The sequence below is a fragment of the Talpa occidentalis genome, unplaced genomic scaffold, assembly GCF_014898055.3.
Source record: "Talpa occidentalis isolate TD23 unplaced genomic scaffold, MPIMG_talOcc4v2.1, whole genome shotgun sequence".
In the NCBI taxonomy this organism is placed as follows: Eukaryota; Metazoa; Chordata; class Mammalia; order Eulipotyphla; family Talpidae; genus Talpa; species Talpa occidentalis.
The window spans coordinates 66,371,183-66,385,232 of NW_026555331.1; the positions used below are offsets into that span (position 1 = coordinate 66,371,183).

General features: G+C 38.9%; 1 protein-coding gene across 1 annotated transcript; it reads left to right on the forward strand.

The window, feature by feature from the left end:
• Nucleotides 1–2,728: 2,728 nt before the first annotated feature.
• Nucleotides 2,729–3,124, forward strand: LOC119249840 (60S ribosomal protein L36-like). The gene has a single exon (XM_037517349.1). The coding sequence runs from the start codon at nucleotides 2,729–2,731 to the stop codon at nucleotides 3,122–3,124; it is 396 nt and encodes a 131-aa protein (XP_037373246.1).
• Nucleotides 3,125–14,050: the final 10,926 nt, after the last annotated feature.

Below are 14,050 nucleotides of genomic sequence, written 5' to 3' on the forward strand. Positions count from 1 at the left end.
GTTGGGCTAACAAAAAAATATATATAGATGTAATTTCCAAATAGTGGACATGGGAATGAAATAAAGCTAGCTTAATTGAAGACAAGAAAGAAAAACGCACATAATACTGTAAAACAGAGCAAGAAATTTCATAAAATAATAAGACATAAATCCCAAAATAACAGAAATTTCAATTGTGAATGTGAAATTGGACCAGAATTCCACAGCACAAGCCCCTTGGTAAGCCCAGCTCTTACCTGAGGCTTTCTCCCAAGGGATGTGAACCACTGGAGAGGTGTTGGTGATTTCCTGCCTTCCCCTGGAGTAGTTACCTGAGGTCAGCCTCTCCCACATTCCCACATTCCCCTACTTCCTCACTGTGGGAGTTTCCACTGCTGATCAGGAGCCCTGCCTCTGGGCAGCCCCCAGGCCATCCTGCAGCCCCCAGGCTGACTATGGGAAAGCCCACTTCAGTGAGCTGGGCTTGATGACAAATCCCAATAGCTGGTTTTGAGCAAAGAAGCAACCCTTCCACCTCGAGGATCAGGCACCTGGCCACAGAAGCTATTTGCAGGCAGTGCAAGTAGCAGCAGGCAGAAGGATTTTACTGCTCAGCCCCAGTGCTCTGGCTGTGGTTCCTCCAGTCCACCAGCCCATGAGTATGCCCTGAGATCAGAACAGGTTGGGTCTGTGCAGGTACCAAGTTTTTCTTTTTATATTTGGTGCCTGGATCATAGCATGGACCAATCAGGTGTGAGCTAAATGAATCAATCCTGTTCAATCAGCTCATTATTTAATTATTCAGATTGAAAATCTAGAATGGGCTGATTGATCCTTAAATGGTCTGATCAGTCACTTCGAATTGAATATGGTCCAATCAGGCAAGTAGGGTGGGGACCCTGAAAGAGGATATAAGGCAGGGCAGGTCAGTTCCTGGCCTCCAAAAACGAAAGAAGTACCAGCAGCTAACCCTGAAGAAAGAAGCGTCCAACAGCCAACCTCTGAAGGAAGAAGTCAAAGAGATTTGCAGAAACTGTGCTGGTGCACCTGCCCGGGTCCTGCCTCTGACGTCACCTGAAAGGAGCACCAAAGGCCCCTGGCAGAGGTCTACTGGCAGACCTTTGGTTCATTCTTTGTTCTCTCCCAGAGCTATTTGTTGGTGTAAGCCAACAACTCACAAAGAGCTATTAACAGTGGTGTATCTAACACTGCCTCCTAGTGACTGGAAGTGACTGGTGTTGACTGGCACTACAGGCCAGTACTGCACTGTTGATGGGTGACTGGCATCCTGTCCTGGTCACCTCTGAGAGTTGTCCACAACTTCTGATCATCCAGCACTGCCTTCCAGTGCTGTTGTTTCCATTGCCCTCTAGTCCACTGTCTAGTGCTGTCCAGCCCGACCTTCAAACTGTTGCTATAGGTTGCTGTGGTGTCATCTCAGTGACCCCACCTGTGAGCACCACCAGTTGCCACTGTGAGTTGGATCCTGACCCCACTGCTTGCTGGTGTGTCAATCTCCAGGTCCTCATTGACAAGATAGCAACGTCTTGTAGGAGCAGTCTTTTGTTTGGGAATTTCTGGACACTATGGACACTATATGGGGTGAGATAGCTGGTGACATGTAGCCTCGGGAACCTTTTGTTTCCCTTCTCTGTTAAATAAACCACATTGTAGTTGCACCTTGAGCCTGAGTGGTCTTGCAATTATGCACATAGGTAAGAACCCGCAGACAGTGATCTGTCCTCTACCCTTGCACTGTCCTTTTGAGGTTACAGTATTGCTACAGCACTGTTTCAAATGGACTAAATTTTCCAGTAAAAAGACAGAGGTTATCAGATAGAACAAAAGGATGATAAAAAGCTACATTTTAATTATAAGAGATTATAGTCAATTACAAAAAGGTTGAAAGTAAAGAAACAGGAAAATGTAAGAAGCAAATAACACCAAATGTAAGCCACTTCAACTATTTTAGTATGAGGTGAAATAAACTGTAAGACAATGAATACATGTCAATGAAAAAAAATTATTCATGAATTTTGGTAGTATTACCCATAATAACAAAATGAGAAAAGAACATAAATGTTCAAAACTGATGAATGGAAAAATAAAATATGGCCTGTTAAAATGCTATTAATACAATATAATAGTATTCAGCAATGAAAAAGAATGTAACAAAATGGACTAAACTTGCCAATGACTTCATATTTTATGATTCCTTTTATATGAAGAACTAGAATAGATGAATCTATAAAGTCAGGATGTAAATTACTTAGGATTGAGAGAGTAGAGGTGTAAGTAATGGGTTGTGACTGCTAATGGTTTTGGAATTCCTTTGGAGAGGACCAAGAATATTTTAAAATAAGATTGTAATGGCTTTTTTACAAATGTACGAGTACATTGGAAATCATTGATCTATATACACTTTAAATTCGGTGAACTATATGGTGTGCTAATTATATTTACAATATTTATAAAATCGACTTAAATACAAAGGGTATTCATAGGGAAAAACTGATCACTGTGTCAAGGGTAGTATTTCCCCGGGAAAATACACTATGCCCCAATGTGTGCCTAATACATTCTAAAATGATAGTGACATTAGTGAACAAAGTAATTCCACAGAAATACACACACACACCTGGTGAAATCGTCTTTATGGAACTCTGGAGAACAATTAAAAGTTTACAGGATCCGGAGTTCTGCGCGGCGCCGGCCTCTCCGCAGCGGCGGCCATCACACAGCAGCAGCCATGGCTCTGCGCTGCTCCATGGCCATGGGCCTCAACAAGGGCCACAAGGTGACAAAGAATGTGAGCAAGACGAGACACAGCCGCCGCCGGGGCCGCCTCACCAAGCACACCAAGTTAGTGCGAGACATGATCCGGGAGGTGTGTGGCTTTGCCCACTATGAGCGGCGCGCCATGGAGTTGCTCAAGGTCGCCAAAGACAAGTGGGCCCTCAAGTTCATCAAGAAAAGTGTGGGGACACACATCTGCGCCAAGAGGGAGAGAGAGGAGTTGAGCAATGTCCTGGCTGCCATGAGGAAGGCAGCTGCCAAGAAGACTAACCCTCCCACCTCCCAATATGCGCAAATAAAATCTTTGCAGAAAAAAAAAAAAAGTTTACAGCATCCACGTTTCTGTTAATGGCATGAGTTTATCTTTTTTTTGATTGCTGATTAACTTTCCAGTGTGTATACATACTATATTTTCTTGATCCACTCATCTGTTTTGGGGCGCTTGAATTCTTTGTTGTTTCCATAATCTGGCTATTGTAAATAGTGCTGCAACAAACGTGGGAGTGTAAGTCCCCTTTTAAATTAGTATATTTGAATTTTGGGGGCGGATGGCTAGGGATAGAATTACTAGGTTGAATGGCAGATCCATTTTTAATGTTTTTAGATCTCTTCATACTAGTTTCCATAAGGACTGGACCAATCTTGATATTAACAAGCAATGCAGGAGGATTCCCTTTTCTCCAAATCCTCACCAGCATTTATTGTTTCTGGTCTTTTGATATTGGTCATTCTCTCAGGAGTGAGGTGGCATCTCATTGTGATCTTGATTTGTATCTACCTGATAAGTGATGATGAACATTTTTTCATGTGCCTGTTTGCCTTCTGTATGTCTTCTTTGGAGAAGTGTCTGGGTAGTTTTTCTGCATATTTCTTAATTGGTTTACTTGTTTTTATTGAGTTGCATGAGTTCTTTGTAGATCCTTGATATCAGTCCCTTGTCAGATGTATGGTATGCAAATACTTTCTCCCATTCAGGTGTCTTTTTGTTTTAGTGATTGTTTCTTTCACTGTGCCGAAGCCTTTTAGGTTGATATAGTTGCAGTTGTTTATGTTTTCTTTTGTTTTCCTTGCTATTGGTGATGAATCACAAAAGACATCACTGAAGTTTAAGTCTTGAAATGTTTTGCATATGTTTTTTACTACATACTTATGGTTTCATATCTTACATCCAAGTCTTTTATCCATTTGAATAAATTTTTATTTATGATGTGATAATTGCATGCAATTATCTAGTTTTCCCAACACCATATATTGATGAGGCTGTCCTTGTTTCAGTGTATGTTCTTGCCTTTTTTTCATAAATTAACTGTCCACATAGATGTGGGTTTATTTCTGGTATCTCAATTCTATTTCATTGGTCTATGTTTTTGTTTAGGTACCAGTCTGTGCTAATTATTATGATTTTATTATATAATTTTAAGTCCAAAAGTCTGATACCTCCACTCTCATTCTTTTTTTTTTTTTTTTGGTTAGGATTGCTTTGGTTATTTGGGGTCTTTTATGATTCCATGTAAACTTCAGTAGTGTTTGTTCCAGATCTTTGTAGAATGCCATTGAAATTTTTATTGATATTGCATTGAATCTGTATACTGATTTGATCAGGATGGTCATTTTGACAATGTTGACTATTCCAATCCACGAGTGGGGAATATTATTCCATTTCATTGCATCTTCTATTTCTTTTAACAAAGTCTTATTTTTCTCTTTGTATAGATTATTTACTACTTTGTTAGGCTTACTCTAGTTATTTAATTATTTTGGTGTGATTGAAATGGGATGGTTTTCTTAATTTCTTTCTCCTCTATCTCATTATTTGTCTCTAGTAAGGCAACTGATTTTTGTGTATTGATTTTATACCCTGCTATTTTGCTAAACTGATTGCTTCGATTAGTTTTTCTGTGGAGTCTTGAGGGTTATCTATGTATATTATTATGTCACCTGAAAATGACAGTCTTACGACTTCTATTTGTATTCCTTTAATTTGTATTCCTTTAATCTTTCTCTTGCCTAATTTCTCTAACTAATACTCCCAATACTATATTAAATAGCAGTGGTAAGAGTAGAGATTCCTGTCTTGTACCAGATTTTACTGAAAAGTTTTCAGTTTTTCAACATTTTGGATGATATTAGTGGGGTTGCAAATGGCTTTTATTATGGTATGCTTCCGTTATCCCCACTTTTTTGAGTTTTTTCATCATAAATAGATGTTGGATCTGATAAGCAACTAATGATATGATTATATCATTTTTAACTTTCTTTTTGTTGATGTGGTGAATTACACTGATTGATTTTTAGATGTTGAACCACCCTTGTGTCCTTGGAATGAATCCCATTATGTCAAAAGGTCAAAAAGGTCCTGTTGTTTCCTTTTTGCATTGGTTTTGGCATTAGAATAATGTTAGCCTTATAAATGAATTTGAAATTATTCCTTTTTTCAGTTTTTGGAAGAGTTTGAGCAGAACAGGTAGTAGTTCATCTTTGAAGGTTTGTTAGAATTCAAATAGTAAAGCCATCTACTCCTGGATTTTTGTTTTTTTGGGAGCCTTTTGACTACTGTTTCAATTTCCTTGCTTGCGACTGATTTATTCAGGATTTCTATTTCTTTGCAATTCAGTCTTGGATGACTGTATAATTCTAAAAATTTGCCCATCTGTTCTATGTTATTGAATTTGTTAGCATTTAAGAGTTCATAGTAGTTTCTAATTACTTTCTGCAGCATCTGCTATAATTTCTCCTTTTTCATTCTTCACCTATTCATTTGCAATTTCTCCCTTAATTTCTTTGCCTTGCTAAAGAAAAGCTCGAAGAATCAGCTTTTGGCGTCGATAATCTTTTGGACTGTCTTTTCATTTTATTTCTTTTTTTTTTTTTAATATTTATTTTTATTTATTTATACAAGCACTGGGTACAGTCAGAAGCGCGGGAGGGTGAGAGAATTCACCAGAGCCAGAGCAGGGAGCAGAACAGGCAGAAGGACCGAAGTACACTGCTGAGGGGAGCAGCGGGCGGCAGGAGAGGTCTGCGCGCCATGTGGGACCCTCTTCTGGTGGCCGGGGAACAGCCAGGGATCGAACCGGCGCTGCAGAGGCTGCGGGCAGCTTCGCAACCCAGCGCTCAACCGCTGCACCACTAGGGAGGCCCACATTTTATTTCAACATTGATTTTTATTACAACTATTCTTTTACTGATTTTTGGATTTTCTTGTTCTTTTTCTAATTCCTTGAGAAAAATATAGGATATTTAATTAACTCTTGCTTTTTTTTTTCAAAAGGTTTATTTATTTATGCATACAGGAACTGGGGTGCAGGCCAGAGGTACGGGGGGTGGTGAGATGATTCACTAGAGACAGAGTAGGTCTATATTCCTTTTCATTTCTCTCTTAGTACTGCTTTTGCTGCATCCCATAAGTTTTGGACAGTTGTGTCCTCTTTATGATTTGTGAGAAGGTATTTTTCTAAATTTCTTTTTGATTCCTTCATTTCCCCAGCAGTCTTTTGGTATTGTGTTGTTCTGTCTTCATAAAGGATTTCACTGCTTTCTTTTGATAGATGATTTCTAGTTTGATATCTTTATGTTCCAAGAAGATGCCAGGTTATTATTTCAATCCTTGTGAATTTTTTGAATCTTTGTGAATTTGTAACCCAGAATGTGTTCTATTCTAGAGAATGTTATATGTGCACTTCAGAAAAATGTGTGTTCTAATTTTTTGTGATACAGTGCCCTGTAAATGTCTATTAGGTTTATGTGTTCTAATTCTTTGTGTCCCTGTTTATTTCCTGTCTAATTGGTCTGTCCATTGGTGAGAGTGCAGTGTTGAAGTCCCCTAACACAAATGTGTTTTTTCTAATGTCTCCTTTCAGAATTGAAAGTAGTTGCCTAGATTATTTTGGTGCTCTTTCATTTGGTGAGTATACATTGATGAGTGCTGTGTCCTCCTGATATATCATCCCTTAATCATTATATAATGCTCTTTAATCTTTAAAAAGGGAAATAAAGGAGATGCAGGATGCTAAAAGATCAAAGAAGGAGCTAAAATATTCTGGGAAAAGCCATGAAAATAGGATAGATGAAATGGAAGAGCAAATCAGTACTCTCAAAGATACAGACAAAAAAGAACCAAAAAAGAAAAGCAAAGAGCTACAAGGGAAAAAGAATGAAGAATCACTTCAAGATTTATCTGACACCATAAGGAAAGGAAATACATAAGTCATAGCAGCCCCAGAAGAAGAGACATAGGAAATGAAAATCTATTCAAAGAAATAATTGAAGAGAACTTACCAAACCTAAAGAAGGAAATGAAAATACACATACAGGGAGCTAGAAGCACACCAAATTATCAAAATGAAGGGAAAACTACAGCAAAATGCATAAAAGCTAGTGGTAGTCCAAGACAAAGAAAAAATAGTGAAGCTGACTAGGAGGAGGAAACACACAACCTGTAAAGAAAAACCAATTAGGCTAATATCAAACTTCTCTGAAGAAACACTAAGGGTGAGAAGAGAATGGTTGTAACATATTCAAAAACTCCTAGCCAAAAAATGCTGACCAAGAATACTTTATCCTGAAAAGCTCACCTTCCTCTATGAGGGAAAATAAGGACATTCTCAGACAACCAGTATCGTCATATACTTGCTTCTTCTAAGTACCTCTCCAAGAAATATTACAAGAAGACTTAGAGTCTAAACCAACTGAAGAATGGACAGAAAGAACTGGGTAATGAATAGAAAAATGAAACTATGAACAAAATGACAAGTATAGACATCTCATGTATCAATAATCATCCTAAACATAAATGGACTAAATTCACTACTAAAAGGGCACAGAGTAGCAGGCTGGATAAGAAAACAGAATCCAATCTCCTGTCTCTAGGAAACACACCTAACTTCTAAAGATAAACAGAGATTAAAAGTAAAGGCTTGGAAAACAATTCTACAAGCAAACGGCCCCCAAAAGAAGGCAGGGACATCCATACTTATATCAGATAAAATAAACGTCAAGCTAAAAAGATGACATACACTGATGAACACTATATAATGATAAAGGGGACAATACACCTGGAAAAAATAACTGAATAATATATATTCAGCAAATGAAGGAGCAACAAAATACATTAGATAATTACTATCAGGTATGAAAACAAACATTAGAGAAGATACATATGTAGTGTGAGACTTCAACACACCACTCTTATTAACCAATGAAAAGGTTAATAAGACCAAAAATAAATAACTACACAATAGCCCTAAACAAAGACTTACCATATGGGCTTAACTGGCATTTATATGACATTGCACCCCCAAAAACCCTGAACAAACATTTTCCTCAAGTGCACATGGACATTCTCCAAGATAGACCACGTACTGGGATGAAAGAGAAACTAACAAATACATGAAGATTAAAATCACACCAACTATCTTCTCTGATCATAAAGGTATGACTAAAAATCAACTCCAAAAAGAAAGCAAGGAACCTCCTCATTACACGGAGAATGAAGAACATGCTAGTGAAAGATCACTGGCTTATGAGGAAGTCATAGAAGAAATAAAATACATTGAGACAAGTGATAAGGAGGACACAACTTTCCAGACTATGGGACAGCAAAAGCAGTAATAAGAGGAAAGTATATAGCAGCACAGGCCCACATCAGAAACAAGAAAGAATCCCCCCAAACCATCTAATCTCCCATGTCAAAGAAACAGAAAATAGACAACAAAAAGATACAAAAGTCAATAGAAGAAAGGAAATAATAAACATTTATGCAGAAATAAATGACAGAAATAAGAAAGACAATCCAAAAGATGGATGAAACCAAAAGTTGGTTCTCTGAAAAAAATATATAGACAAAACTCTAGAAAGTCTTGCAAAGAAAGAAAGGGAGAGAATTCAAATAGGATCATAATGAAAAAGGAGTAATTACAACAAACATAGCAAAAATCCAGAGGATAAGAGATTACTATGAACATTTATATGCAAACAAGTTCAACAATCTAAATGAGAAGGACAAATTCTTAGAACTATCAATCATTCAAAGCTGAATAAAGATGAAATAGAAAATCTAAACAAACCAATTACAAGCAGCAATACTGAAACAACAATCAAAATCCTCCTCCAAAACAAAAGCCCATGACCAGATGGTTTAAAAAATGAGTTAATCCAAACATTCAAAGAGAAACTGGTGCCTATCCTATAAAAATGCTTTCAAAAAATTGAGAAAGAAATATTACTACCAAATACATTTCACGAAGCCAACATTTCACTAATACCAAAACCAAACAAAGACCATAAAAAGAAATATACACTCTCCCTGATTAACATAGATACAAAAATCCTCAACAAAACCCTAGCAAACTGAATCCAACCATGCATCAAAAGAATAATATATCATAACTGAGCGATATTTATTCCAGGGACACAAGATGGTTCAACATCCATTTATGCTGAAAGCCCTTGACATTCTTAAGAATATACCTTAACATTATAAAAGCCATACACGGTGAGGAGACGCTGCGAGTAAGATCTCCCATTAAAAAAAGTTAATAGGGAGGAAAAGCAGCAGGTCCCAGTGAGAACTGGGACACGGAAGATAAACGGACGACTCCAGCAAACTACCCGAAGAAGAAAGTGGCCATAAAAGAGGACTAGAAGGGAGGAAAGCTCAGAACCCTGCTCCCCTCCCCCACCCAAAGAGTCGGCACTCTCTGACCAGCAGAAAGGAGGAAAACAACAAACTAAAACAACCAACAAGAACGAACTACGCATCAAGCAGGACTGTGAGTGGAAAGGAACTATTGCGGCCACCACACCCCATGAACGGGAGCTGTGGAGAACCCTGAAGGATTCGCCACGGCGGTGAGCGAACAGCTCCAGCCGCCATTAGAGAACAGACTCTGGAGACCCGCACACAGCCCCGGGCCTGCCAGTAAGCTTGTGTGGAAAAGCGGCGCGCTTGGCGTGCTTGAAAAGCAAACGCGGATCGGGATCGCAGCTGCCCAGGTCCCCGCGCCTGCGACCTAGGCTTGCGGGGAGACGCTCGGAGGCCCTCACTGAGGTGAAAGTCCCTCACTGAGTAAGCAGGAACCAGGCGCCCAGGCACGGGAGTGGGGTGCAAAAGGCGCCATTCCTGCGGCCACTGAACTGGGCTACAGCCCGCGTCCTGGAACTGAGGGCTTTGGAACTGAGACCCGGGGCACGAAATTCGGGGCGTGGGTTCTCCACTACGGTGGGGCACAAGGCAGACACAGCACCCCAAAGCCGTTGAGGTTTACCCTACCATTCTCGCTCTGTTCCCTGTCCCACGGGGTGGGGGGGGCGAAAAACAGCCCCCCAAGGACAATAGGAGAGATCTCTGGTGCCACCTAGCGACCAGAAAAAAAGTCACTAACACCCCATAGAACAGGGAAATTTCTTAAGACTGCTTGAAAAGGGCAGAAGGCTCCCAGAGGAGACAGTGGCCAGCTGGGAAGTTAGCCCACGCCAGGCCCCTTCCGACCAGCAGTCTGAGCCCACAGAGGGAGCAGGCACCCACGGCCGGGGCAGACCGGGCGCGCAGAAGAGTGTGCCTGACACCGGATGCACAGGGACTGAGTCCCGCGTCGCCATTTTAGAACAGGGAAATTTCTTCAGTAAAGACTGCCTGAAACCAGCAGAAAGCTCGCTCAGAAGCCAGAGATGGCTCCTGGAAGAGCCAGAGGGGAGCGAAGAAGTTCCCCCAAGATGCCGGCCAGTCCGAGCAACACAGTGTCCCAATGCATACGACAAATTAGAAAACAGACAGTAGGGAGAAGAAGAACCACACGCAACCTAACAACTCCTCAGGAAAAAAGCACACCACAAAAAAGAAAACCACCCCCCAGATTGCAACGACAGTAACTTGGAAGAACTTCTGAGACTTCCAGAAAGAGAATTAAAAATTGCCATGATTAAAAAACTGACAGAAGTCATAAAGGAAAACAATGATATGAGAAAAATAATCAACGATCAGAAGAATGAAATTGAGTCCCTAAAGAGGGAAGCAAAAGAAACGCAGGAGATCAAAGAATTAAGGAGGCACTAAAGAACTCTGGGAAAAGCAATGAAAGCAGGATAGATGAAATGGAAGAATGAATAAGTACTTTTGAAGACACAGAAATATAAAGAACCAAAACAGAAAAGGAAAGAGAAGTACGAAGGAAAAAGAACGAAGAAAGACTTCAGGAACTATCTGACTCCATGAGGAAAGGAAATATAAGAGTTATAGGAATTCCAGAAGGAGAGGAGAGAGATGTAGGAAAAGAAAAAATATTCCAGGAGATAATTGAAGAGAACTTCCCAAATGCGAAGAAGGAGCTGAAAATTGATATACAAGAAGCAAGAAGAACACCAAACTTCCACGACGAATGGAAAAATACAGCAAGACACATAATAGTAAAGCTCCCAAGAATCCAGGACAAGGAAAAAATAATGAAGCTGACAAGAGGGAAGAAACAGATAACATTCAAAGGAAAACCAATCAGGCTGACATCAGACTTCTCTGAAGAAACACTACGGGCAAGGAGAGAGTGGAGGGACATAGTCAGCAGACTCCAAGAAAACAGATACCAACCAAGAATACTCTATCCCGCAAAGCTCTCCTTCCTCTATGAAGAAAGAATAAGGACCTTCCCAGAGAAACAGAAACTCTGGAATTTAATTACGACTAAACCCCCACTCCAAAAAATACTACAAGAAGTCCTAAAGCCAGAACCTCAGAGGGACGAATAACAACGAAAGAAGGCCAAAAAAAAAAAAAGTTATTAAAAGAATAAATAAATAAAATCAAAGGAAAGACAAACACAATGGCAAATATAGAAGCTAACATATCAATATTAACTCTAAATGTAAATGGACTAAACTCTTCAATAAAAAGACACAGAATTGCAGCCTGGATTAAGAAACAAAACCCAACCTTTTGCTGTCTCCAGGAAACACATTTAGCTACAAAGGATAAAAATAGGCTCAAAGTTAAAGGATGGAAAACAATCCTACAAGCAAATGGACCAAAAAAGAAAGCAGGAACAGCTATACTTATATCAGATAAAACAGATTTCAAACTCAAAAAGATAAAAAGAGACCCCAATGGTCACTACATTATGATCAAGGGGACAATACTTCAAGAAGAAATAACACTCATTAACATATACTCACCAAACAAAGGAGCACCAAAATATATCAGACAACTGTTGTCCTCTCTGAAAACAGACATCAGAAAAACACATACATAGTGGGAGACTTCAACACACCACTATCAACAATGGATAGATCAACTAAGACAAAAAATAAGTAAAGAAACTAAAGCTCTAAATAAGGACCTAGAGCATTTGGGCTTAACAGACATCTATAGAACACTAAACCCCAAAAAAATGGAGTACACATTTTTCTCAAGTGCACATGGATCATTCTCCAGGATCGATCACATACTGGGACACAAGACAAACATCCACAGATACACCAAGATTGAAATCATACCAAGCATCTTTTCTGACCATGAAGGCATCAAACTAGAAATAAACCATAAAAAGAAGGCAAGGAACTCTCCTACCTCATGGAGATTGAAAACCACACATCTGGAAGACCACTGGACTAACGAGGAGATCAAAGAAGAAATTAAAAAATTCTTTGGGTGAATGACAAGGAGGACACCAATTTCCTAAATGTATGGGATGCAGCAAAAGCAGTAATAAGAGGAAAATATATAGCAAGAGAGGCTCACATCAAGAAACAAGAAAGAACTCAAAGAAACAACCTAATATCAAAGCTCAGAGACCTAGAAAAAGAACAACAAAAAAACCCCAATCCAGTAGAAGAAAAGAAATAATAAAAACCACAACAGAAATAAATGAAATTGAAACTAAAAAAACAATCCAAAGGATCAATGAAACCAAGAGCTGGTTCTTTGAAAAAATCAATAAAATAGACATACCCATAGCCAGGCTCACAAAGGAAAAAAGGGAGAATGCACAAATAAACATGATCACAAATGAAAGTGGAGAAATCACAACGGACACAGCAGAAATCAAAAGAATAATCAGTAACTACTATAAACAGTTATATGGAAACAAGTTCAACAATCTAGAGGAGATGGACAAATTCCTACAACTCTACAATCACCCAAAGCTAGATAAAGAAGAAATAGAACACCTAAACAGACCAATTACAAGCAGCGAAATTGAAATGGTAATCAAAAACCTCCCCAAAAACAAAAGCCCAGGACCTGATGGATTTACAAATGAATTCTACCAAACATTCAGAGACGAATTAGTGCCTATCCTTCACAAACTCTTCCAAAAAATTGAGAAGGAAGGGACAATACCAAACACGTTCTATGAAGCCAACATTACACTAATACCAAAACCGAACAAGGACAACACAAAAAAGGAAAACTACAGGCCAATCTCCCTAATGAACACTGATGCAAAAATCCTCAATAAAATTTTAGCTATCAGAATCCAACAATGTATCCATAAGATAATTCACCATGACCAAGTAGGATTCATTCCAGGGACACAAGGATGGTTCAACATCCAAATATCAATCAACGTTATCCAACACATCAACAAAAAGAAATATAAAAACCATATGATAATATCAATAGAGGCTGAGAAAGCTTTCGACAAAGTGCAACACGCATTCATGATAAAAGCCCTTGAAATTCTTGGGATACAAGGAACATACCTCAACATCATAAAGGCCATCTATGACAAGCCAACAGCCAGTATCATTCTCAATGGTGAAAAGCTGAAAGCAATTCCATTAAGATCTGGAACAAGACAAGGATGTCCACTCTCACCACTGCTTTTCAATATAATACTGGAAGTCCTAGCCAGAGCAATAAGACAAGAGAAAGACATCCAAGGAATCCAAATAGGAAAAGAAGAAGTCAAACTGTCACTCTTTGCAGATGATATGATAATATACATAGAGAACCCCAAAAACTGCACAGAAAAACTAATTCAACTCATCAATCAGTTCAGTAAAGTGGCAGGATGCAAAATCAACACACAAAAGTCAGTAGCCTTCCTATACACAAACAATAAATCTGAAGAAGAAGAAATCAAAAAAACCATCCCTTTTATTATCGAAACAAAAAAAATCAAATATTTGGGAATAAATCTAACAAAAGAGGTAAAGGACCTATACAAAGAAAACTATAAAACACTGTTAAAAGAAATAGAAGAAGACACAAAGAAATGGAAAGACATCCCCTGCTCATGGATTGGAAGAATAAACATTATTAAAATGGCCATCCTACCAAAAGCAA